At 31.1% G+C, this 27,779-nt stretch overlaps 2 protein-coding genes across 2 annotated transcripts; both read right to left on the bottom strand.

Annotated features, from left to right (window-relative positions):
* Positions 1-406: 406 nt before the first annotated feature.
* On the bottom strand, positions 407-18,803 carry LOC113394190 (myophilin). Its single transcript, XM_026631409.2, has 4 exons — positions 18,558-18,803; positions 5,424-5,560; positions 2,159-2,363; positions 407-1,490 (listed from the first exon to the last, which is right to left on the bottom strand). The coding sequence occupies exons 1-4, from the start codon at positions 18,609-18,611 to the stop codon at positions 1,320-1,322; spliced, it is 567 nt and encodes a 188-aa protein (XP_026487194.1). The 5' UTR covers positions 18,612-18,803; the 3' UTR covers positions 407-1,319.
* A 4,980-nt stretch (positions 18,804-23,783) lies between these two features.
* LOC135193445 (uncharacterized) lies at positions 23,784-27,101 on the bottom strand. The gene is made up of 4 exons (XM_064215918.1): positions 26,870-27,101; positions 25,705-25,797; positions 25,162-25,296; positions 23,784-23,901 (listed from the first exon to the last, which is right to left on the bottom strand). The coding sequence occupies exons 1-4, from the start codon at positions 26,894-26,896 to the stop codon at positions 23,854-23,856; spliced, it is 303 nt and encodes a 100-aa protein (XP_064071988.1). The 5' UTR covers positions 26,897-27,101; the 3' UTR covers positions 23,784-23,853.
* Between the last annotated feature and the right edge of the window lie 678 nt (positions 27,102-27,779).

A 27,779-nucleotide genomic window follows, 5' to 3' on the forward strand; every position in this document is an offset into this window, starting at 1 on the left:
TTAGTAAAAAAAAAAGGTAAGCAACAACCCTTTTGCAATTCAATTTTTTTTAAAGACTTTCTCTGCTATGGTTTGAAGTTCATTGCCCCATGCAGCCTGATATGAATTTATCCATTGGAGAATATTATCCGCATTATTGAGCAGAATTTTATCCGGCTAATGCAGGCTTTCTCACGATGTTTACCTTTACCATCGAGCACGAGATAAATTAAAAACATAAATATAGAGTATATAGACACAAATCTTATTTGAATTTAAGCCGTTATTTATTTATGGTCCACGATATGGTATTTCTTATATCTTACATATAATATTTATTTCCTATCAACATTTTTTTAATAATTAAGAAAATTATCAAAATGATACCAGTAAGAAATATAATGGATATAAAATAAAACAACAATAATTTTTAAGATTACTTATGTATTCTACGTACTTCCACAAAGTAACGAATTCCTTCATGAAACTTACACAATTTTACGTAAATTACGCATCATCAAATACAATAACTATAAGAATAGATGTTTTATATAAAATCGTTAATCACAACGTACTAATGTAATAAATATAATATGGAATGAATAGTTAATTTTTAATAAATTAAACAATCAAGGATCCCTCGATTTTAAAGTTAAAAGTTCATACTTTGTTAGTCACCTTCGAAGAAAAATATACCCCATGGGCTTGGAAGGCACAATATTTATCGAAATTTTATATATAACAATGACATTTTTTTATTATACTGCGTTAAGATCCGTATTTAAGTCTCCATGTATTATTGGCATATAAATTAAATATACATAGCAATAACGAATTTATTATATAAAAGATAAGTAAATTAAATTATAACTAAGCTAAGTAAGAACAAAACGAACTTACATTTGTCAATATTTTAAAGAGTAAAAAAAATAAATTCCAAAAATATGGAATCAAATGGGAATGACGTCACACTAAATGCTAAACAATTTGAACGTATTTTTAAGATTCATTTTATATTATGGAGATTCAATAACTAACCTTGAACACCTAGAAAATATGACTTTTCAGTATAATGAAGTATTTAAAAAGTATTTTTGTTTTTCTCATATATTGTCTTGTAAGTACATAGCTTATTTCTATTAAATTTTCAAATACAATTTTAAAACTACCGGAATGCTTTATAAAATTTCATTGCCAATATTTGGCATAAATATCTTATTGGGAGTGTACAATAAACATCAATTTTTTTTTAATTCTTAGATAAGGTGATCAAATATTTTTGTCTCTTTCTTACAGAAAGTTTAACTTATTTGAAAGAATGGGATGACCTCACAAGATTTTTACATATGTCTTGTGTTGCCGAAGTTGATTCCGCTTTGATTAGCACCTTTGTTGGAGCCGTACTGAAGGGAAATGACTCCTTGTCCAGCCCTAAGTTGTTCTTCTGTGAAGTTTCGTACGTTCTTTTCAGCTTCTTTCGGTCCTATTGAAGGCTTGCCGTAATTGCCCGCCTGGAAAATAAAATGGACCATTTTTAATAAAAATAAATAAGCATTATAATCGTCGCATTTTTATTGATAATAATTTGAGTAAAATACATTGATTTTCACTTATATCAAATTACTAACTCTCCTGTAAAGACAAAAAAACAACATTTAAAGCCTTTATCTCAATATGAAACACGACCTTTACATGCAAATTCCCAATTACAGTGACAGTGGCATCTCCCACATGGATAAAGCGGCAAACTCAGAAACAGATAATTAAGACAAATTACACTATAACGTAGTGATTTTCTTTACATATGATTAAAAAATATTTCACAGAAAGTTTTAGATTTTGAAGATGGTCCATAGTTTTTTTGTGTATTTCTTGTTTGTAGAAAGTTAACCCGGGAAGTACAAAGTTGTTCATTAAAAAAAAAACTCTCATCTAGATTCATATTTCTATTTTAAAGGAATTAGTCCGAGCATTTCGTGATAGTTTAATTTTAATATATTATATATTTGGAGATACTTTAGTGAGTGATCGAAATTTTAGGTAGAAAGAATTGTCTTTAAGTACCTAGTTATTAACACATTTGTTATGTATAAAAACGATCAGTTGAGCATGGCAAACCACTTTTACATGGTTAGGTATCTCAAATATTTTTGACCTATCTTATAATTTCAAAGTATACCTTTCTTCCCAGAGACTGCAGACATATGACTACAGAGTTCAGGTTCTGCCTCTCCCATAAGTCAACGGTTTGGAATGTTTCCTGAGCAGGTACTCCGAAATGCTTTGCCGCCTCAAGGAAAGCGTTAATATTCTCCATACATTTGAAAGCCATTTTGGATTCGTTAACTTTCTTTATCATGCCGGGTTGTAAATTGTTTGCGAGCCTGAAACAAATATTAATTTTTATTTTATTATCAAGAACATAAATCCAATCCTTCCAACTAAAGGTGTATCATGTCTATTTCGTATTTAATTTGTGTCGATTTGTCTCGTGTTTGGCGGCTAGAACAAACATCGTAAGTTAAAAGCTACATATAGATCCGTTCGATACAAGCAGTGGTGCATGTAATGCTATAAACGTTCTGAAGAGGGGTTGTTTCCCACTCAATAATTCTTGGTATCAATTGCCAATATATTTGACATAGTAATTGACATTGTATGCGCACAGATGAAGGTGATTCAGGATAACCTTCATATTTTTCCCCAAGAAATTGTCGAAATTATTTATATCCATTTGGTACAACAGCTAATAACGCAGGAATTATAATGTACATATACGTACAAACAAGAAATAACTTTGTCATTACACAAAATGTTTTAGATTATATTATAGTAAAAATTTAAGATGGATCTAAAATGGACTGATGGTTAGATGTGTTACTCATCACATCTAAACAATAGAATTCACTTATGATTTATTTTTAATTTACATTCCTTTTTTTATTTGTAATGGTTAAAATTTACCAATACTGCCAATTAAAATGCGCAAATGAATACGTGATATTGGATTTAACCTTATTCCTTTTTTTAATTTGTTTTGATTTAACGTGTCACATCGCATCACATCATCACAAATTATTAAAACGATATTCATGTTGATTGTAACAGAAATATATCTGAGCCTTTTAAATTATAAACTCAGTCATTTAGCAAGCAATTTGTTACAAAATGGATTCCGTTACATTAGGTAATCATTGAATACCTTAGTAACAAATTAATGTGCATATGTCACGTATTAGTCATACTATTGATTCTCTACATCTGTTTTGATTGATGACAGTATCTACATGATTCGGACAATAGACGAGCGGCAGTAACTAGCGAATCTTAACCGAAAATTGTTTTGTGAACTCGGGAAACATGTCGTGAAGGAAACATATTAAGGTGAAATTCTGATCACGTACTTCAACCGACTTTATAAAGTCTTATCTTATATACCCTTGGATGCTATTATGTTATGTTACTTGTGCCTGCAAATACACTGACTTACCCTTCAAAACGGAATACAAAACCACTAAGCATTAATACGTATTATGTTGTATAATGGTAAAATATCTGATGAGTGGGTGGTATCTACCCAGACGGGCTTGCACAAATATTAACCACCAAGTGAAAGGTGACAACGAAATAAATTCCACCTTAAGAGGAGAGAAGATTCTACTCTACTTGTATTATATATTCTAATGACAGAGTTAGATAAACGAACATTACATTTGCAAATTCCATCCGAATGCAAATAGTTCTGCAAATATTCTGCACTAGAAACCGTTCTCGATTAATTATTTATATTTATTTATAATATAACACTCTTCCACTTAACTACTTATATATATCCACTTTAATTTGACCCTCACACAACAACTTCACGGAAATTCAAAACTCTTTTTTACCAATGCATAATTGGTAACGTAGAATATTTTAGATCTCAACTGGATGTATATGACCAAAATTGTATTTATCCGACAAATATGGGTTCCTTATGAAGTCAATTATAAAAAGTAGCGTACATAGGTAACGGGGAGAAGTGCAATCTTATTACTAATTGATAATATTTATGACAGTATAATTCGCAGAAGATTTTATTGAGAAATATCGTTGTTTCGACGAGATGTACTGTAATGGTTCCTGAATTAATCGATTCGAGTCACGACCTTAAATGGGAAACTCATTGATATAAAGCAGCCAACGTATTTGCTATGTAAATAGCACAGCTACATTATCCTTTCCTTATCTTGGACGTTGCTAAATAAACACATCAAATGTCGTTCAACAAAGCTATTCTGCATAAATATATTTTCCACTCGATTTTACGACTCGATCATTATCGATTTAGGATGATACGGTATTTTGAAGACATCTTTCGAATATTTTAATTATTCTAATATAATATATATAAACAAGATAACCTGTAATACTGCCACTGATTATCTTCTTTCTTTAATTTGAAGGTTATTCTTGTAATTAATGTCAAATATCAATTTCTGATATTTCGTTAGCTAGTCAACGTCGAATTATGAGTTTGTTTGTAAATGAAAACTCTACAGAGCATAAAACCGTAAATGGAATCTAGTTGTCAAGTCAATAAAAGTTAGAGGGAGAAAGCTACCTTACGGCCAGTTGTCCCTTTGTGACAAGAACAGTCTTGTTGTCTCTCCCTCGAGAGGTCAATTTTGTAGGGCGAATGCTCTGTCCATTTTATATCTATTAAGATTGAGTGATGCTAATACGGTCAGGATTTACGACAGATCACGATCTTGCAAATTGTACGAGATAACAAATTACCTACCGGTTGAGATATTCGAATAGTATCGTAAACGGAATGCCGTTCTTGCGTTTAAATCTTACAACATTCATGTTACTCGTACTGGTAAAGTTATCTGTGAAAATTTACATACATCTCATAGTATATTTGTTTATACAAATAGTAGCCGTCCGTAAATATATCCTAAGTCTAAGCCCCATATGAAAACACCTCATCTCCTATTAAAGAGGTTTTAAGCATATCTTATATCATTGGATAGGTGATGCTCAATATGAATAGATATTAAACACAAATTGTGCACGAAAAACTTAGCCATTGAATCTTGATCGGTTTTGAACAGTAAACGTTCGTTAAGTCTCTTCTGGACTATCACGGTTCCGTTCTTGTTAATAAATAATTGATAACGTTAATTTAAAACTATTTGGTTGATTGTTAACCTTGATTAATCTTGGATCTTGTTTGACATGTAATGTGTCACATGGCAATCACACTTCTCAAACATGATACCGAAGTGCCGTTTGTGTAAATAAATTTGAACTTCATGTGTTTTTAACTTACTAACATGTAAACTAAAGCCAGGACTCGCATCCGCTTTGGTTGTTTGTTCGTCGTAAAATAAACAAAATGAACGGCGAGGTGACTTTTCATTTTCTTTTTATATTTCTTTACGCCGTTTACTTACTTGCAGAGTACTGTGCCGTCTTTGAGCACTTCGTAGAAGTTGTCCATGTCTCCAGAGGTGTTGTCAGGCTCACCAATGATCTGTCGGATCCATTCTAAACATTCCTCTGCCAGCTCTTCACTGTATTTGCTATTTATCTGTAATATAAATTAAATAATTAATTATTATATCATAATTAATAATTATATATAAACTCTATAACATCTTTATGTATATTTACATGCTTATCTATATACTAATATTATAAAGCGAAAATTTAAATAAAAATATCTATACTTTATTTATGTAGGCTTTTAGCACCTTTGAATCGTCATTTTACAGAACTGTATTAAACGTAAAGATTCAAAATGTCGATTCTACCGAGAAGAACTGGCAAGAAATTCAGTAGTTAGTAAGTGCGTTAGGAACTCTGTCTGTCTATTCGTGCTTTCACGGCCAAACTACTGAACCGAATTTGGTAAAACTTGATATGAAGCAAGCTTGAAGCCCAAGGAAGAACATACTACTTTTTTTTCCTACATCACGCAAAAGCCGGTGCTTATTTTGAAATTAAAGTACGAACTTTTTTACACCTAACACCGCACGATCAACACGTAAAATGCGAGCGAAGCCGTAGACGACAGCAAGTATAATATGTATACACAGAAGTTTTCATAAAAACGCATATTGACGAATTATTATTTCAAGTGAACTTATTATTTTTTGTAATGAATACTATGTGCAACATGACGACGACCTGTAGATATATATTTATAATACACATTCTACTATAAGAGCATAATATATAGCAAATCAAACAAAACCAACCCTTAAGTTCTACCTAGTAATGTATGTTATGGCATGGCGGTTGAATGAACGTCATTAAGAGTATCAACTATCAATATAGATCACAAAATTAACTTATACGTTTTTCAAAAGCAAGATGATCTGATCAGACCACTGAGCTATCAATCCAAAAAGTGTACATTTTATTTTATTAATAAGAAACGTACTTAGAGTCAATAATGCCATTTCTCATCAAGTCTCAACAAGAACAGAACAGAAAGAACAGACTATGAAGGTACAGAACTATGAAGGTATTATAATGAATTGATTACGTTAATCGCAAGAATCATTGTATGAGTTACGATTAATGTACCTATATATTATTACAATGACAATGCTTTGACGGTATCAGGTTTCTATGTTAATGATACCCATGTACTTCGAGTTTCAGGTTTATTGAGCCTTCAACGAGCTATAGACTGAGCCCGTGCCTCTTGAAACACCTCATTAAAATAGACGAGTGTACTAAAATATTCATGCATGCTTATTCAGGCTTTGAGTAATAATTTGCTTTGCAAAAATGAACTCTTTGCGTTCGGTTTAAGAAAAAATACTAATGGTATTATGGTTAACCATGTTCATCATGTTCAAACTAAAAAAACTACCAAACAAATTTTCATAAGGTTTAGGTGTATAATTCATAAAGGTATTGTTAATAAGCTGAAATATGGTGATGATGGTTGAAGATGTCACAAAAACGCCGGCTGGGAGCTTTACTGGCGTGCGACGCGTTAACTAAGTCATATGTATGACGGTAAAAACGTTTTATATAGAACCCTATTCTAGAAGCCCGTGCAAAAGGACTGGTCTGGGACGGAACTACGACGGCTAGCTAGTATATATGTTACTGTGAAAACTCGAACTAAGGTAAATCTTAAGATTTTCCAGTAAAACCTAAGATTTACCGACATGAGTTGGTAATTGTAAGTATTCATTATAAAGGGACGACTTTTTCGGACTTCTACCATTCCAACCTAAGATTTACCAAGTGAATGGTGGTAAAAGTTCGAATCCCAAAGTTTTATGGACATTTACCATTCATAATCAGTAAATCTTAGGTTTTACTGGAAAATCTTAAGATTTACCGTAGTTCGAGCTTTTACAGTAACATATATATATACCTATATAGTATTATATACCTATATATAAATATGAGTAAAATGTTTTCATTTGATTTTATTAAAATTATTACGTCATTAGAATCTAAGAAACCGCCACAAATTTAACGACCCGATATCATTATAACTTGAACAATTATAATACTGTAAGTATTGAATAATGGTTTAGCCATGCTTAACATTAAGAGACATTTGATTGTAATTTGAGCCTTATGTTTGATATATAAACAAAATGGTATACGATAAACTACTGTAGGAAATTATGCAAGTTTTGCCAATGCTAAGCGCAGACTGAAGGTCACGCTGATAAGGCAGGCCAATGAATACACGACTTATAATAACAAAACTAATTTATATTTGAAAATAAATAGTCACGTTATTTCCGCGAGTAACTTTGTAGGTTTTCTGGAATTGTGATATATATATTTTTTCAAAATTCAAACCAATGACTTCGTTTAAAACACTTAATCAATTTTGACTGAAATTTGACAGCATTTTTTTTTTTTAAATACTTCGTAGCTATTAATCTAATTTTTATTAAGGCAAAAAAACTAATACTAATAATTTGATGTTGTTAAAAATGATTATCATTTTATATGTCGACATTTATTCAGTGTATTTGTATCTTACGAATATACGGAATACGAGTTTAATATGTATATGTACGGGATGGAGTTCAGTAAAGATGGCTGTAATTCTGGTCTTTTGGGCGCAAATATTGATTGTTGCATATTGATAAATAATTTCTAAGTGATAACAATCGACTGTACCTAAACTAGATTAACTAAGATTGATACTTAATTACAGTTATAAATGTCTGTCTGTCTGTAACTCGGTCATATGTTTAGACAAAGGATACAGAATTTACGAGTCACGGGATATATTTGAGAATGTTAACCGAGATTCAAATGCTTATCTTTAATTTAATAAACGAAGTTATTTTTTTAAATATGTAATAAATAACAAAATACATGTTATATAAAGAACTTATCGAAGTATAACACGTGCTTGTTTTGAAAACTCAAAAAAACTCGTCACATTTTCATCTTTCATTTTAAATTTTATACGTGTAAACATTTAATTATTACAACGCGCTAATGCTTGCATTATCTGTGTATGTATGTTTATGTTTGTTTATAAGCAATTATCCGACACGATCCACGGTAGGTGGTAACGCTAATCTATTGTATGTTGATGGTATTGTGCCAGAAACTTTCACTGTAAATATTAATAACTATAAATGAAAACTCGGCTTCGCTCGGGTGAAATAAATAAAAATAAACAAATACGTTTTATCATTTACTTTACATATAACGTATATAAACGTTATGATTACCAAGCATCTATATTTTCTATTTAAGGCGGTGAAAACTAACAATAATCAATCTTTACGCATATTTCTGAACGCACCCGTAAACGTCAAACATGGCCGCCCGTTGAACATGATCATGTCATTGATTTCGTGTATTTAATATCGAAATATCTGGATTACACGAATTTTGCGAATATATGTTGTCGACTAAATAGTTAATTATTTTTTAACGATCTATAATTGTAGGTAGGTTTCGATCGGGTCTATCGTAGACATGTACGAAATTATTAATATAGAGAAGATATCTGTCAAATATTTACATTCCATTGGGAAATATTATAAAGGAACTTGCGACAGAATCAAAGATTTATTTTATATAGATGTGTCGCAAGCACTACAGAAATAAACATATTAAAGCGATGTACGTCACCCAAACATCCATATTTCATACTTAACCCAGGACCTAGGATTTCTCGTATAAATGAATCGTCTCGTGACATCTGGTGAAAATGTAGGTCAATGTTATCCGAGAATTTAAATTACGCTTCGGTAAAATAACATTACTGACATACTTACTGGTAAGGACTGAGTGTTTTTTGCCAAATATGTATTAAAAAAAAAAACTGTTTTTTATATGATGAAACATTTTAACATTATAAATGGGTGGTTTAATCCAACTACGTTACAGAGACAAAATGCGGTATTTTTATTTACTACTGTATGGGATATTTATATTAATATTCAACCTTCATAATTTTATAACCCGACTATGTTACAGAGTAACCTATCTAATGCAAAATCAATGTTGACAAATGAGATGTTGCTAGATTTCTAGAAGTGTAGCGAATGTCACAGATGTATAATGACGTCAGATATCTGATAAAACATGTGAACGATAGCGTTTATTACAGTCTCTTAATTGTATGGACGTGTATTTTTTGGGTATAAATAAAAGTAAAAAATACAGTTCCACCTTTTGGGGAAAAGGTTTAAAAATAATTCCACCAAGCTACTCCAATGCCGGTTAGTACATATGTGGCAGAATTTCATTGAAATTGGACACATGCAGGTTTCCTCACGATGTTTTCCTTCATCTTCATCACCGCCGAGCACAAGATCAAGAAAAACATGGAAATTAAGCACATAAAAATTCAGTGGCGCGTGCCTGGATTTAAGCCAGCAATCTCAGTTCTGAATAAAATAAATTATCATTTTGATTTATTCCAGAGGTTTCATTTAGCTCTGGAACGTCGATTAATGTAGCTTAGGTCTAGGTATATTTAATAAGTGATATTTGTATTTTCTCTATAAATATTTTGTGAGGCAACGATTTTACCGATGAAGCCACGACATTTCAAAATTCCCCGTAAAATATTTAAAAGTTAAGTGAAGTGATAGCTGTAGGAAAATTAAAAATACTCAATTTGTGAAAACTCAAGAAATATTATTACTTAATTATTTTTTAAATCTAAATAACTTAACGACATGAAAGAAGCGCAGGTTAAACTCTAGCTTTTCTTTGGTTAAACGTACATAAGTACATATGTAAAAACAAGTATTATAAAAATTGTAAAATCGATTAATGCTGATAAATAATCAAATAAATACTACATAAACATCGAGATAACATATTTGTATGTAACGAATATAGGTCAAAACTCCAATAAACACTTCCTTTTTCGGAAAACCGGCTGAATCACGTTTGTTCCGTAACTCTCAGATGCTTAAGGTGAAAACAGGCTAACGCATTCCGAGTACTTTATATTACAATATAAATAAAATAACCACTATTTATTTCAGTTTATTTTAGTTAGCAATTGCTGAATTTCTTTGCTTTGTTTTATAGATTTTTATTAAAAGTTTGCGAATATATATCGTTCTAGCTGCCCAACATTGTACAGATAATATAAGGATTCCACGTCGTGTTTGATCAGTGAGAAAAGCAAGACATAAATACTTATTTTCTTTCAATAATATACAAATTTATTATGAATGGTAGATAAAACATATCGCCTTAAAACAAAGTGGAAAATTAATAATTTTATTTTAAATTAAAAATTACTTTGAGGGTTTTACCTAACTGACCTAACAACCATTTTTAATTATGATATATTTGTTACACAAGCATTACGAACACAAATATTATTAATTAAGATAAAAAACATTTATCGCTAAAACAGGTTAGTGTCCTTGACGACTTTTTAATGCAGTTTTTATGTTATAATGAAGTCATTATAAAAAAATAATAAGAGCTTTACCAATAAAGATGGGACGTATTATTTAAGCAATGTTCTATTCTTCTTTCTAATGTCAAATCAGTTATGAATAAAAAAAGAGATAAATCTTTGTTTAACTAAACGTCCGTTGATCGACGTTTATAATGTAAGGCCGACAGTTATAATTATAGAGGATAGTTTGTTCCCTTAAATTAATAAAACGACAAAAATAATCAAAGAAAAATACTTATAATCAATTTCTTTCGTAAAATTAACTTAACAAAAACCGTTACGTTTAAAATGTGTACAAATATTGTGTACCCATAATAATTATTTAGCACGGTTCATTAAAATTTTTCCAATGCGCGTCATCGTTTGCGTTATGAATTATGATTTTAAATTCCCCGGTTACTGGTAAGAGGGGACGGTACCTTTTTTTAAGGCTATTGTATTTGACGAGTTAACACATGACACAATTTAAACTTTAGAACTAGAAATGTCCCTTTTTATTTAAAAATGTTTTGGGACCACTGGTTGAAATAAAGTTACTTTAGCTATATATTATGTATTACGGACAATGAAATAAATCAACGTGATTAATTAATTAAATATCAAGAAATAAAATTTTATTAAAATCTCACGTGAAAACAATGTAAAAAATAAAGTTTACAGAGGTAAAAAGAAAGAGAGGGATTGGTCAGCTCTTCTGAGAGTTTACTCCGAGTAAAAGAACTTCCTTGCAAAAATGATTCCAAAATATTATAAAACACCATCAGAATATTCACAAAACAAAATAGGGCAATAGTAGGTAGATTGATACAGAATGAGTTTGAGCTTATTAAGAAATCCTAATTATCAATAATTTAGAATATTTTACCCTTTCGTAATTATTCCGGAACGTGCGTTTTACATTAAAACAATACACGGAATTTAATTACTCATTGATTAGTAAAAATATTTACAAGTAAGTCATTGTGTAATTGCTCAACCGTCAACCATGATATCAAAAATCAACTCACGCGTACGATGACGCAATTGGTGAAGGATTCAAACGTGACTCAGAATTTTTCAGACAAATCGCTGACAAAAAATATCAAGCGGTTTTAACGTAAATCCTCATTCGTGTCGTATGTTCGTTGGTCGTCTGATAACAATATTAAACAGGTTCCTTCTATGGAATAATGTTGTAGGTCAATGTTATTATTGACTTTAATGAAATCAGTATAGTTAGAATTTGTAGCTATTTTTAGTTAATCTGTTATATTAGGTCATATTATTCATTCCAATTTTCCCGCTTGATGCGACATTAAAAACTACATGGTTAGTTATTTAGAGGCGTTTTTGTTTATTTACAAAAAAAAAAACAGAAATTTGTCAAACTTAACTTTCATTCAATTTGAATACAAATATTCATATACGTATGCCGAATACCTCTTTGACAACGACGGTATATTTAAACGCAACACGTTGATAGGACTGACCGATAAGAAGATGGTTAAATAGCCCCTTTCATTAATATTCCGAAGCCTTATCTAATTTGTGTTAGGAGACAGAGGAAGTCGTTTCTTGTTAGCTATGTCCTCTTTGAACATTTTTGTAACACTGGCCTAGCAAATTTATTCATTTATTTTATAAAACATATACATATTTATAATCATACGTAAATTTTAATCTAATTATTAATTCATATGAATATAATGATTATAAAGTACTATAAATAGGTATCGAAGTAGAAATGAATACCAAAAAGTTTCCAAAAAAACGAGGTCTTATTATAAATACTAATTTAATCTAACTATTGATACTTATAAGTATGTATTAAATCATATTATTGGCGCCGCAGCTGTTAACGAAGGTCACAGATGTAGGGATTTCTAAAGCCATTGAGAGCGGTCTTTCATACCCAATCTCTATATGGTTAAGATGCAAGCGTTACTCGTTCAGTGACATAACGACTGAAGACGCAAATAGCTATGACTCAACATTAACGGATTTCATCAGAACGTTGGCTTTATACGATTTCAAACAGATTTGATGAGAATGAGCTAGAATCCTTAATGATTTTATAGATGCGAAAAGAAATTTGTCTTTAAGGCGTTCTCGTCGAAACTACTCTACAGATAATCATGATTTTTTTCGTATTCGTATTAAATTTAGATGACATGAGAAGTGTGTGAAACATGGACGTTGCAGTGGTCTTCGCCTACAAGGGTTTAACATTGATCGAAAAGGAAGCAGGAATGGGGTCAATACGAGCGAGCATGAGGCCGCTTCTCGCCCGACACGTTCAATGCTAGGTTACTTAGATTCTTAATATGTAATAAAATATATAGTAAAATAAATACAACTATTTTAAACATAAAATAAAATAGTAGTAGTTAATGGACAGGGATATGTTATATTCCAATCATGGATAACTTATTTTATTGTTCGATAAATATGTTCATGGGTATATCATTATTCATATGATAAGCCTAATGAAACATATATTACACTAGCAGACCCGCCTACGCGTCGCTGTAGCTACGTTATTTGTTTAGTTTTATTAAATGACAAAGTTTTAGACAAAAACCTCGAAACACGCCGAATGTCAAAATATTAATAGCCTATGCGTGATGCATGTTAAAAATATGTTTTTATAGACATAAATTTTAATGAAAAGAGGTTACAGATTGTTAACTGTCATCAAATATTTTTAGGTACACCCTCGATGACCAGTTTGACAACCAACCAAACACACTTTCGAATGCTTTTGCTGATTTACGAATAAAAATCCTTTAATCACACTTAATTTTATGAAGTCTAGTAATAACTATTCTGGTCGGAACATCGCGACAACATTATCCTGTTTGTGATAAATAATGTGATAATATATTAATTTTTGATACTGTCTATAATGTTATCCTGTACTATGAAAGATACTATTTCTAAAATTCGATACTACTTGTTGGTAGAGCTTTGTGCAAGCCCGTCTAGGAGTATTACCGCCCACTCGTCATATAGTCTACTGCCAATAAACAATACATAGTGAGCTTAGTGAGCCAGTGACAACAGGAACAAGGGAAATAATATCTCAATTCCCTCGGTTGGTGGTGCATTGGTGTTTTGAGAAATGATTAATATTTCTTATGGTATCTATAAGCAGTGGTGATCACTTATCACGTCGTTCGTTTGCCCGCCCTCATACCGATATTGTATAACACATATTTATTAAAAGGTATACGAGAACCGAAATAAACGAGTATAAATAATAAGGTAATCTAGTAAAGAGCAACAGCTTTCTTTATCGCGTCGTATAATATCACAAACGCTTAGTCTGAACAGTTTCGTCGTCTCACTCCTATATGACAATAGTTTAATCAATGTTGCGAAAGAGAAATTTGGCAGTGTCAATCTCGAACATATGGTGGAGTTTTGAAAGTAACCTATATTTAAACCTTATAAATACGTCCAGCGTAAAGGCCATACCTTATAAGGTGCGGTTTGGTGTTGTAACTGAACCGTGCCTTTTATGAATCATCGTCTTGTTGAATTAGTATAGAATAAATTCTTTGACACTAATTGAACATCTGTTTCTGTATTATATATATGTCTAAACGATTGAAATGTAAACATCACTTAATGTCGACTAAGACATTTTTTTTTCTCATGTGAATTCGGCCTCGAATTAGCATTGAATTGCCTTCGTGTAATAAAATCTATACTAATATTATAAATGGGAAAGTGGCTCTTTCTGTCTGTCTGTTGCTCTTCAACGATCCAACCATTTAACCTAATTTGATAAAATTTCGTATGAAGCAAGCTTGAACTCAAAGGAAGAATAGCTTTTGACACTCCTGAATCGCGAGCGAAGTCGCGGGCGATAACTAGTCATGTTTTTAAATTAAACAAGATTTTTTTCATGTTAAATGTTCACGCGTCGGTTAATCAAATTAGTATTCGTTTTAATAAAAACACATTGTGATAATCTTATGAGTAATTCTTATGATGTAATAACTTCCTTTTTATACAGAAATAAAAAAATATGTTCGCCCTCTATTCGTTCCTAAGCCTAAATGGCTTAGGAACGTCTGATTGTGTTAAATCTTTAGTAAGGTGTTCTGCCTGTGTAGGCCTTGGCCCAAAAAAAAAACTAGATTTTATCTTTGTATGTTTGTCCTTCAATACAAACGTTTCAAGTAAACCCTTATTCTACCCTTGAGAACTACCCGGATGGGCAGCTAGTACACAATTTAATTGTACCAAAATGATAAACTAATTACGATGCCAAAACTTGCTATGTATGAATTAAATTAAAACTCATATGTTTAATTTAAGTGAACGTTTCATATTAAATTTTCAAATTTAGAATAAATTTACCGTCTAAATATAACGTAATATATTAATTATGGTGTACATTTTTTTTTATATTGTAGACAGCAATGGACTGATTTTTTCTGCAAGTTTAAATAGAAAGAATTACATATTATACGTACTAAGAAGTTTGCATATTATGTAAAACTGATAATTCAATTACATGTAATCTTTTTATTTTATTATTACAACTGAGATATCGTTTCTTTTTAATAACTTGACTAAGTTAGCTTCGTTCCTGCTGCACAGTTGCCATCATCGATGCATAACAAGTATTATTTGGTAAATAAAAACCGGTCGGAATTGTTGACCGATTCTCCTTGACCCAGAACGGCAGTAACAGGAAGAGATGCGTTGCCGTTAAAAACACCTTTTACCAATTACAATTCTCATATTTCTATACGAAGTCTTACGTACAAAAAAAAATTAAATACGAGCACTAATAAACGGTTATTAACACTCAGGTTGCTTAAATATAAATTTAATATTCCTGTTAAGACAAAAGTCTGAGGCCAATAACCGTATTCGGTAATGCTTAATTCTGCGCAATTTACATGTAACGCAAAATATTACTGAACGCTAAATTAATACAACATTCATATTCAAATGGATATTTTAACTGGATAATTGTAAGGACCGTTATTTTATAATAAATCTTGTCCGAATGCAAATTGTTGAAAAATTATGGACGGTACATATTATTTTACAAGTATATTATTTTGATAATATTAAGACGAAACTGACAAATTTTGGTTAAATTTAAACAAACTAGCTTAAACGAAATTTAATGCTTTATATTGTAAAATTAATAACACGTTCATAATTTTTGACAGTCAATATGTCTAAATTCCTTAGGTCCTTACAAATTTTACAGCGGTAGATATACTTCCTCAGATCATAAAACATATGACAGTTGGAGTTTGCGGTACATTGTAGTGAAGCAACCAAAACGAATACAAATTCCCGGTATTGCTAGTGTATATTCGAGTTAAATGCGTTATTATTATTTAGTTCATCTATAGTCTTTCTGTTACTGGATATATTAATTCCGGTAAGCTATTTAGAATTCATGGACCCGCTGATAGCGAGTTACGACCTGCGTTATCAACTTACAAATTAAAAATATAACGATATTAACCTAATAATATATATTGCGTCAGTGTTAGGAGACGTTTTGCCGATTGATAACACGAGTATTTCTCAGTTAATTCCTGCAAATACAATATTCAATATTTGGATATGTTACATATTTGGAAAAGTCAAAAGTAAGACAGCTTCGACTTGCTTCTAGATGCTTCCAGAAATCGATTGTGAGGGTTTATTTAAAATATGTTTGTTCAGTGGTCGAAAATTAAAGGAAAACATATTTGTATTAGCATTTCCAGACAATATTTTTTTGTACTCTTATTTTTCAATTTATTTATTGATAAGTCCAAAGCTCGTCAAAGCTACCACACAAATAAAATATTGGTATTGGTGGTAGGTCTTTTGTGCAAGCCCGTCTGAATAGGTACTTCCACACTTATCAGATATTTTACTTAAATATAGTTGTGTTCCGGGTTCGAGGGTGAGTAAGACAGTAACTGCAGGCACACGGGATATAACATCTTAGATCCCAAGGTTGGTGGCGCATTGGCAATGTAAGGAATGCTTATTATTTCTTACAGGGCCAATGTCTATGAGCCGTGGTTATCAGATGGCCAATTTACCCTTCCGCCTATCTCAATCATTAAAGAAAGTTTGACAATTAGAGGAAGAAAAGGTACTGAACCTATTTATACACATATAGATAATGCTTGATTAGTAGTTACGATTTCAAACAATTTCATAATACCACCTTGCCTCAGGCGAGGCATGCTTGAACGTGAATGTAAATAGTCCAGCTTCTTTAAAATGCAAAACCTCAGCTTCGCAGTGACGATACAATGGAATTTTCTTGGCAAGAACAAAAACATTTTTACGCATGCATCAACATTAAATACAAAAAAACCTTTTTAAGTAAGTACAGATGAAGCTAGTAAGATCTCAAAATACTCTATGTATGTGAAGAGAGAAAACGTTCTAAATAATTGTTATGTAAATGTAAATATTATAATGCTTTATATATTTAAGTGTATGAAATGGCATCCTTTAAATATCCTACTGTTGGGCTAAGATTACTCTCGAGATTTCGAGTTTGTTCCACGACGCTATAGCAGGTTGGTTGGTTGTTTGGCAGAAATTCATCTGACACATTACGCAGTTTCCTCACGATGTTTTCCTTCAACTCCAATCACGAAGCGCATTACAAACACAAATTACTTTTTGTTCATGGATAAAATTTTAGAGCTATGCAATATAACCCTATGTTACACTTGTCCGAAATGAATTATTCCAATTACACATTGAATTGTTAGTCACGTTCGAGTCTTACGTCATTACTTATTATAGTTTGTTTGTTGTAAAAACAAATTAACTATACTCAACGACATACAGGTATACAGTATATATTTATTATAATTTCACATTATCAGATACAATAATAATTATTCGACGAGCGTTTTTTATTCAATTTCTATTAACGTTAATATAAAAAGTCGTTAAAGAACACACCCATTTAGATTAAAACCGGTAATTTTTACAATTAATTACAAATATTTGACAGTTTTAGTAAGTGATTAGGTAAGTAAGTATAGTAATCAGTTTTATAATACTTAATGTAATTTTTTAAACGAGAAAGCGTTGTAACGCTTTTATTAAAATAACGGTGACATAGTTCTATGTCGTGCTTATAAACGTTAGGATTTAATTCATGTAAAATTCCATGATAATATGTCATCAAGCCAAAGCCACGTTTATACCAGGTACCTGTGTGCTACCTGTAGAGGTTATACCTAGGTACTCGAATTTTTTATATTGAGCAAACCTCAAACCAGTTTTTCGGACATTTAGGATACCTCGTGTTCTATGTGCGTGTAACGAACTCATGTTCGTGTGGGTAGGAAGATTGATTCGGATCTTAAATTATATGGCTATATTTTATTTTAGATATATACATTTAGGTTTTTAGAGTTGAGCATTACATATTGATATTTTAAAAGATTCCAATTAGAACTTAATAGTCATGATGGGATAATAATATTAAAATCTTTCTACAATAATATCGCTCCGAATATAGGTCACGGCCGGGTCCTTGTAACTGATCTGGACCACCCAGCATCCCAATCAATATGTATGACACAATTCGCAAAACTATGCCGCGTTAGGCAAACTAGATATATATTTCCACTAAGAGTAAAACTCGACTTAAACCTACAAAATTTTAACTTACCTTTCTCTGAGCTTCAGCGGCAAATCCAGACTTCGCGGCCCTGTTGTTGGCCATTTTATAACTTAACTATTTTGTACAATAAATTATTAAATATAAATCACAGACACGGGTTGTCGCCGTGAAGTCACCGCGTACAGAAGGAATATAGTCGTAATGTAAACAGGCGCGCGGTCGAGTGACCTGTTCGATGTGTGAGTGTGTGCTGATGAATGACATCATGCAGCGCGGCCGGCCGGTGCACGACTCGGGGAAGTGATGCGCGTTCTTATTATCGATATTAAACATTCTAATTATTTATCAACATAATGCTATGTGCAATATTCTAATATAAATAAATAAGAAAATTAAACAACATATCGAAGATTATGTCTTTTATAGTTATGCTTGAGAAAGTATTTTACATTATCCATTAATTTTTAAAATTATCCATGAGTGGTAAAACTAAGTTTTAGTTTAATGCTGTCCAAAAATGCTTGTTATAATTATGGAAAAGGTAACGAAAATATAGAATTTGAGCACAAGTAAAACTTAAAAAAATTGACATGCTAATGTAACGATAATTGAATAAATCATTTTATTTAATATGTATTATAAATAACTATATTACTGAGATAATGATTATCAAAGACACATTGTTTTAATTCACTGCTTCAATGTCGCTAGCTGTTGATTCTAAAACTACTTACGTTCGGGATATTATAATGTCGTTAGATAATTTTTTCGAGAAATTCAGCCTAGTGGTACATTTAAAGCTCATTTTTTACGTTTGATTTATCTACAGTCGTGTCGGATTATTATACAATTGTAAGTGAAAGAAATGAGCGCACTTGCGCTTATGTTTTGTATGCTAAATTATCTCCTAAGCAGTTGGACAGTTATCGTTAAGAATCTCCATCGAGATTAAAATCGAACCGGAGAAATTCATTATCATTAGAAAAATATGAACATATATTTCAAAATAATAAAAAAAACTTTTGTCGATTAATAAACATGTTAACTCCATCACTATAAGTTCAAAATGTAAAATGAAAACCAAGTATGGAATACAATGGGAGCGAAAGAGATACGTTTAGTCGTTACCTCTCTCCCTCTGACGTCTCGACGAAATGGCGGCGAGTCTAAAACCATGAGATTGTTGATTGAAGTTAAATGTAGAAACTTTTAATTCTAATAAATGATTGGATGCATTTCATTTATTTTTTCAATTATCATGTCTTTATTTCGTCCTATTTTTCTGAAATATTTACTAGTAATTTATTATCTTATGTTTATATCTATCAAAAAATTAAGAAAATAGTCTCGAAAGTAAAAATTACTTTAAAAAGTTTTAATAACTTACGAAATATATAGGTACACATGCAGAGACTAACATTCCCTAACGAATAATTTAAATACATTATCATAAACAAATTTTATTTTGTTACAAGCGCCATCTATTGAAGTGATTATAAATTACCTTGTAATGTAGAGGTTCTACTAAAAGGTTTTACTCATAGTGTTCTAGTAAGTAAGGTTTGAAGGTTCCAAGATCGTTCAAGAGATGGCAATTAATAAAATAAATAAGAACTATAATAACTATATAGAATAATATATTTTAAGCCAAAGAGGTTTTATATTTTTTTTAATGGATCGCTTCAAAATTGGTCTCAATATCAGTTAAATTTGATAATAACCTTTGAGAGTGGAATAAGGCTAGGAAACTGTTTGTTTTTTCACTTTTAGTTTGTATATCTGTTACTTCATACAGATTATGTACCTTTTTACTTTTTTTTTATTAGGTACGTTTACCCCTCAGTCAGGCCACTGAAAGTATGTGAATTCATGTCAAGTTATAATAATAAATTTGAAATTTGTGTATAATAAGTTCAATTTGACACATAAGTTTTTTCGGTACCAACTCCATAAGTTTAAAAAAAATCCTAATATTCTCTCTAACCTCTAAAACCATGACCCTTGTTTACTTGTGGTTAAGTAAAGTTCGAGATTGAGTCACAAAATTTTATATGTACATACTTAGTTCAATACAAAACTCTAAAAATATCAAAAGTATTTCTATCTGGCGAAAATTAATTTTCTCAATCCGCATGAGATGATCTCTCTGTAACTGTCTACCTTCTCGAAATATAATATTAGGTACATATATACATATTATACAGCTGTCCGTTCAGACTTCGAACATACAAATAAAATTCATATTTATATAAAAACTTTTTAAGAAATGACCTTGACAGGAGTAGATTTTTTATATAATTGTAGAATATATTACATCCCAACAGTCATGGGACGATAAATGTAATTTTTAAATATCTACAATTCTTTTATAAAATTAAAGCGTTTGACATCAAATCTACTATGTAAAAAAAAAAACAAAACCAATATACCTTAGGAAATATAAAAAAACGGTGAAAGTAAATCATGGAATACCACAACCGTAGAAGTCGTAGAGGAAGAGGGCGAACGCGGGTACCTATGCCATTCCCTATGTCGCGTCGCCCAAAACAATCATTTTTTACCAATTTGTACAACTTCTTTATAATGTCAAGTCTAGTAATGATCGTGTATTTGATGCTTGACTATCATTGCAACATATGCAGCAAAAAATGTGACATCTATAATATAACCAGAGAAATCCATGATATTACGGTAATAAATATAATTTTAATTGTTTGAATAATTTTTTGGAAACTTCTATTTTATATAAAGAAAGTGACTTGAAAGTGACCTGGTTAGATAAATTGTATCACAAATAATCCAGAGATTTCAGTGTTATGCTTCTATATAACCAAAAAAAAAAACGGATTGGATTATCTTGATCACAGTATAAAACAGAATCAAAGAAACTCTGTGAATCTGTTTTATGAGTAATCTATGAATTTATTTAAGCTATTTAGGTATCAAAATCATTTTAGATAAAAATAAGATTATTCAATTTCATTTTCAGGATAACATTACCCACATCAAAAGTTCTTATTCTGATTTGGAAAAAACATTACAAAAAATTTCATTTGAACTGCCGAAAATTGAAGGGCAAATTGAAGTTTTAGAAGTTTTGGCAAACACAATGGAAAGAGGTGATTACGCTTGGAATCCTAAAACACACTTATCGTTGCCTAATGTAGATGTATTTCTTAAAACACCTGAAAAAACATCTGTAAAAGGTTCAGATTTTCGTAACTCAACGAAAAAAGGTCCAAAAAAAAAATAAACGGGGATTGACTAGAAATTGATTATAATTATATGGATGAATTACGAATTGCATGTTTTGGGATATTTTAATTATTTGTGCAAATAAATATTATTTATGACCTAAATGAGTTTCAATCTAAATATGAATAAATTATATAATAAGCGTTACGCTTGCTTTCAACGAAACATCAAAATATATTTCTTGTATCTAATTTACGGAAAATAATTGCGCAATACTTGAACTAATATAATTAATACGTGAACACTGACAATAGCCGCTCATTATGTAGTAGCTATCTATACTAATACTTATATGTTTAATTTGTAATTCATAATGGCAAAAACGAAAAAAATAATTTACATAAAAGTTATACTAGAATAGGCAGCGCGTTTCGGAGAAGGTTCTGTATACTATACTAATATTAAACACAAACAATGCGACTGTAACTGTATGTCTGTCCGTCCATCCGTCTGTCTGTTTGTCAGTTACTCTTTCACGGCCAACCACCATCCACTTTAAATTTTGACTTTTCTATGTTATTGGGAGGTGGAGCAAATGGGCCACCTGATGATAAGTGGTCACTACCGCCCATTTATAATAGAGCTTTAAGAAATATCAACAATTTCTTACATCGCCAATGCGCCACCAACCTTGGGAGTTACGATGTTATGTCCCTTGTGCCTGTAGTTACACTAACTCACTTACCCTTTAAATAAAAAAACAACAATACTGTTTGTTGGTGGAATATCTGATGACTAGGTAGTACCTACTCAGACGGGCTTGCACAAAGCCCTATCACCACGTCGACAACTGACGTGACAAACTTGAATTAAATTGTGTATGTTAGTATTATTATTACAAATATTTTTGATATAACATGAGCAAAACGAAATGCATATAATTCGACTGCGCCTTAAAGTGACATTAATCAAATTTCGTGCTAAAAGTTTGGGGCAATTTGAATATGATAATAGTATTATCACGAAGAGTAAAACTAGATAATTAAGTAAGTTATTTATTAATAGATAGATAGACTTTTTGATTGTTAAAATAATAATCAATACGCTTTAAATCACATTTCATTCGTCAGTATTATGACTATTTCTTTTTTTTTTATTCTAAAACTTTTGCTTATTTTTTAGTAGACTTTTATTTAAGCTTGATTTTCTTTTGCAAATATGTTTGTCGTTGTTTTTATTGACGAATTGTTTCGTATTATTCATTAATGCTAAATCAAATAGTTCATTTTGTAAATTGTCGTAAGCAGTTCCTATTTTGTTGATTGTTTCCTGAAAAGTACAAGAAGTTGAAAGTGTTTAATAAAAAGTAATTTATTGAAAACATTTTAATATGTATTATGAAACGAACGAGCATATTATAAGTATAATCATAGCTCTACATTCCTCTAACAATGGAATAAATAGTCAATTAGCGGATCTTATTGATTTGATCTTAATTGAATTGATCTTATCGCAATGTTGTTTAAAATAATTTATATTATTTTCTCTTTATCCCTTATAGTTTAAAGCTTACCTTGAGACGATGTAAATTATTTTTCATGCTAGATATTTCGTTGCGAATTGCATATCGCTTCCAAAACTGCGCGGTTAGAACCCCCGTTAAAGTGATAATTGTAAAAAATAAAGCCGTCGCTATTGGTGAATTTTCAAGATACTTTTGACGAACTGCAGGCATTATCGTTTTTTAGATTCTATTTCATTGCTTCTGCCTTTACTCTATCGTTAATGTTACATATATATTTCAAATTATCTGAGTTATTGTTAAATTTAATGCATTTCTGCCGTTTTAATAAAAAATGTCAATGTGACATTCGAATAAGAATACCCGAAAGAGAAAGATGAAGTTGAATTGAAGTTGAACCATTAAGGATCTAATAGACGACGTGGATAACAACGATACTTTTAGATAAAGTACGTTAAAAATCTTAGAAATAGACTTGTTGTATTTAATTTACCTATAACCAATATGTTTTATTTTGCGTTAAAAAAGAGCAATATGATATAAATAAAACGAACTAATCTCTTTTACCATATTTATTTTTAGTCTTGAGCGTTTTTCGTATTTGAGTTTTTCCACTACGCAACATTTTCAAGAGTCGAATGAGTCGGTATACATAATCGACATTATAGCGATTTCCTGAAAAAATATTTCACAACATTTTTCTATTTATAAATTCAATTGCAAAAGGCATATATTTTGGCTTTGACTTGAATAAAGAATATTTTGATGTTTTTTTATTTAGCATTTAAGTACGAGTATATTTTATCTATAATCAATTCCAATCAAAAGAAGAGAAAACATAAAAATTTAACCATTGAAATCGACATTGGCATTAAATTGACGTTATACTATAGGTCGAATTCGTGAATAATATAGGGTATACATTATGAATTCATGAACAAATGGCGGTTTGAATGTAGGCAAAGTAGTCATCGGAAATAATTCATAAGGAAAGTAGTCATTTGGAAAAGTCAAATTAAAGTAGATATAAGTAGTTAAGTTGAATAGTGTTGCATTATAAATAAACGTATATTAATCAATAACTATTTGTAGTGCAAGATATGGGAGTGTAGCAAATCTCATGCAATATTAAAATCTAAGATTTGTTTGGATAGGGCATAGAATCCTTGCTACATCATTATCAACCAATCACAATCACTAGTGGGCATAGGCCACTCCCATAGAGTCACAAAGTTCCCGGTTCTTTCCCTTCCGCATCCAGTCGTGTGTCTTACCACCTTCTTTACGTCATCTGTCGACTTGACTGGTTTGCCAAATGCGCGGTCTCCATTATAGGATTTTTCTGCTATAACGGCCACCAATCCTTATGATACATGACCAATCCTCCATCACGCTGAGCGTGACCTTGAATTTTAGACTAGTTCAGTCTAGTCCGCAACTGGTGTCCCCGTTGCGGAACCGTATGTAATAGCAAGCAAGACGTATTGGTTAAAAACTTTCTACTTCTACATCTAATTTCCTTACGGTTCAGTGCCTTGATTATAATTTGGTAACATACAGACGGATATAGTTTTTAACCTTTAGAACGTCTGATAACTACAGTGAAAGTTAATTAAACCCCATAAAATATGAATTTATCTCGCAACAACAACTTTTCTGTTTCAATTTTGACCACTCGTCAGCCAAAAATTATGTATTTATTTATTTGCTACCCATTCCCATACTCCTTAACATTTATATTGAGGGTGACGTAAATGCTTAGAAGCGATGAAAATGCCAAAGACTTTTCAAAGTCACAAGAAATATATTCCCAGTCTGTTTGGTATTAATATTTATAGGTATAAAATTCACAAAAGAACTTCCATTAGCCTACATTATCGTGTACGCGTGCACCATGTGTCAATCTAAGCGCCTTTTGTTATACATGTGCCTAACCTTTCTCGAGATGTCTCTATGGAGGGAGAGGATACGGCGAAAGAAACTGATTTTCTTTTCAACTTGAACGGGCTCCGATCGCTTCGAGAGTAATCCGGGGCTTGTAGAAATTGACAGGTCTCGCACCTCCTTTGTCTGGGAAATGACTATGATTATGATTCAGTAAATGTTTTGAAATATGTAAATTATTTGGTAATCGTGCCTTGACTATACATAGCGATTTACAAATAACAGAGGTAATTTAGCTTTTAAATGAAAAATTAGGGCAAGATCGCATCGTTTTAAGCCTTTTATTTTTTAGTAATGATCGCCTGATTTGTTACGTTTTTGACGTATATATTCATACCGGTGATGGCGACTGGACAACATAAAGGACTATAAAATTAACATAAAACAAACGAAAAAAAAAAAAATCTTGCTAAGTTTATTTGGGACAGTAGTTCCATATCGACATAGCAGTTACAAGAGGTTATTTTGTTAAATATTATGTATATTCTAGAACATGTATGTTCACGGCACGATATTAAAATATAGAATACTGACTGTTTCCGTTTCTTTGTCACGAATCGAGCAACGTAAGCTACAAATGTCTTCGGCAGCAACCAGACATGCTACTTCAGCACGCGTTACTTCCTCCTATTAATATTAGTGTATTTTAAAAAGGGTAAGTCGTCTATAATCATGATGCCCAAAGAAAATGTAATGATATTACCCTCAACTTGGCAAAAGCATTTTTTTAACGGATTTGAAGTTTGGAATTTTTCCATAACGCTGCCTCAATATGTTCTCGATATACGTGAGTGCATGTGTCAGAAAATCTTCCTACATACCCGATCTAACTATAAACCTTATGTTAAAACAAGTAAAACTCTGTGGATTACCTAGATTTGAACATTTGATCTACGTTGAAGATCCACGAGTTCTTTCCACAGAGGTACCTCGGCTCGTTTATCGCAGATATGACATTGACACTTTTACATGCGTAACAAAAAAAAATGGTTTTATAATTGTATATTTCACTGGCACTTATCCACAGTCGAACGTTTTCACAAAGTAAATATTGAAATTTAATACGGATTAAAAACCCAGCTTAAATTCAAAATACAATACGGGCTCGTAATATAAAGACCTACATTGTATAAATAGTGTACGTAATAAGTTTGATGTACATATACATATATTTTACACGTATATTAAATTCAAAACGTATTTCATTAGTATTTAGTTCGAGCTCGTCAAACAATTTATAAGTTTTTTTTTTTAAGTCTGTCTTACAACTCGAACGAAATCATCGATTCAAGTCTGGTACTTTATAACGGTTCGTTTTTCTCACGCTTACGGATTGTAGGATTGTTTAAATGACGTTAATATACTATCCGTTATTTGCAGCCTTCTGTAGTAGTTAAGTAGCAAGAAAAAGTATCTTATGCGTAGACAAATCTGCTATCTATAAGCAAAACGAATCGTTTCTAGCGTAACCGGGTATTAAAATGTAGCTCCCAAGGTTAGTGGCGCTATGACGAAGGATTGGTCATTAAAGTTCTAATTTCTATGGGTAGTTTTGACCACATACAATCAGGCAGACCATTTGCTCGTCCACCTACCTATGCTGTAAAAAAGAAATCCATTTGCCAAGCTAGACAATATATATTAATAATAATAAATAAACAAGTATGTATGTTATCCTCATAAAATGAACAAAAATTACCGTCATTAAATCCAGAACTTTCTTCATTTCATTCAATTCATTGGTTTTGTGTGTGTTAGTAACGGGAAGGAGGAAAATCAAGACGATAACGACGGCAAAAGTTACAACAGAAACACAATTGTCAATCACGGTGGAATAGAACACCCATAGATATTTTAGGCAATTTCGAATGAATATCGCTTCGTCGTGATCTTGATTGCTTGTATTGACTCTTCGATGAGGCGAGTAAGAGGTTTTGTAGACACCTAAAAAGTTTGAAGATGAATTTTTCTCCATAGCTTACATTAATTGTTAAATTTAAATTACTTTTTAGCTAATTTAAGACACTATTATAGGAATAATGTGTTCTCTTATAGTTGGTAGTACCTAGATATTTAGTTTTGGTATATTTAAGGCATGTGTTGGATGTATGTTACGTTACGTACAACTGTTGGATCCAAATAAATATAATAATAATAGAACTATTTTAATATAAATAGTTTTACATTAACTTAGCTGAATATAAATCATATGGTATCAATAGTCTTTAGGATAATATAAAAAATGTTTTATACATACAGAATATACAAATATTCTCGTAGGAATGGATTATTTTGGTTACGATTACGATTCAATGAACGTTACAAAAACTTACCGTTGTAAATAAGCCGTTTCGCCATTTTTACATTTACATTTTTTATTTTTTATTATAATGTGTACCTTGTATAATATTTATCATTATCATTCTATTGCATTTTTTTCATAATTTAAACATCCTTTTAGTTTTCTTGTGAGTAATTCTATGCCACTATTAATATTTATTTGTCGTTAGTTGTCGACAGTTAAAATATTTTTGAAATTTTAATATTTATGACGTATTTTATTTTTTTAGGCAGAATATTTTGTGCAAGTAATGCAGAGAATTATTACA

Source organism: Vanessa tameamea, chromosome 9 (genome assembly GCF_037043105.1).
Source record: "Vanessa tameamea isolate UH-Manoa-2023 chromosome 9, ilVanTame1 primary haplotype, whole genome shotgun sequence".
Lineage (NCBI taxonomy): Eukaryota > Metazoa > Arthropoda > Insecta > Lepidoptera > Nymphalidae > Vanessa > Vanessa tameamea.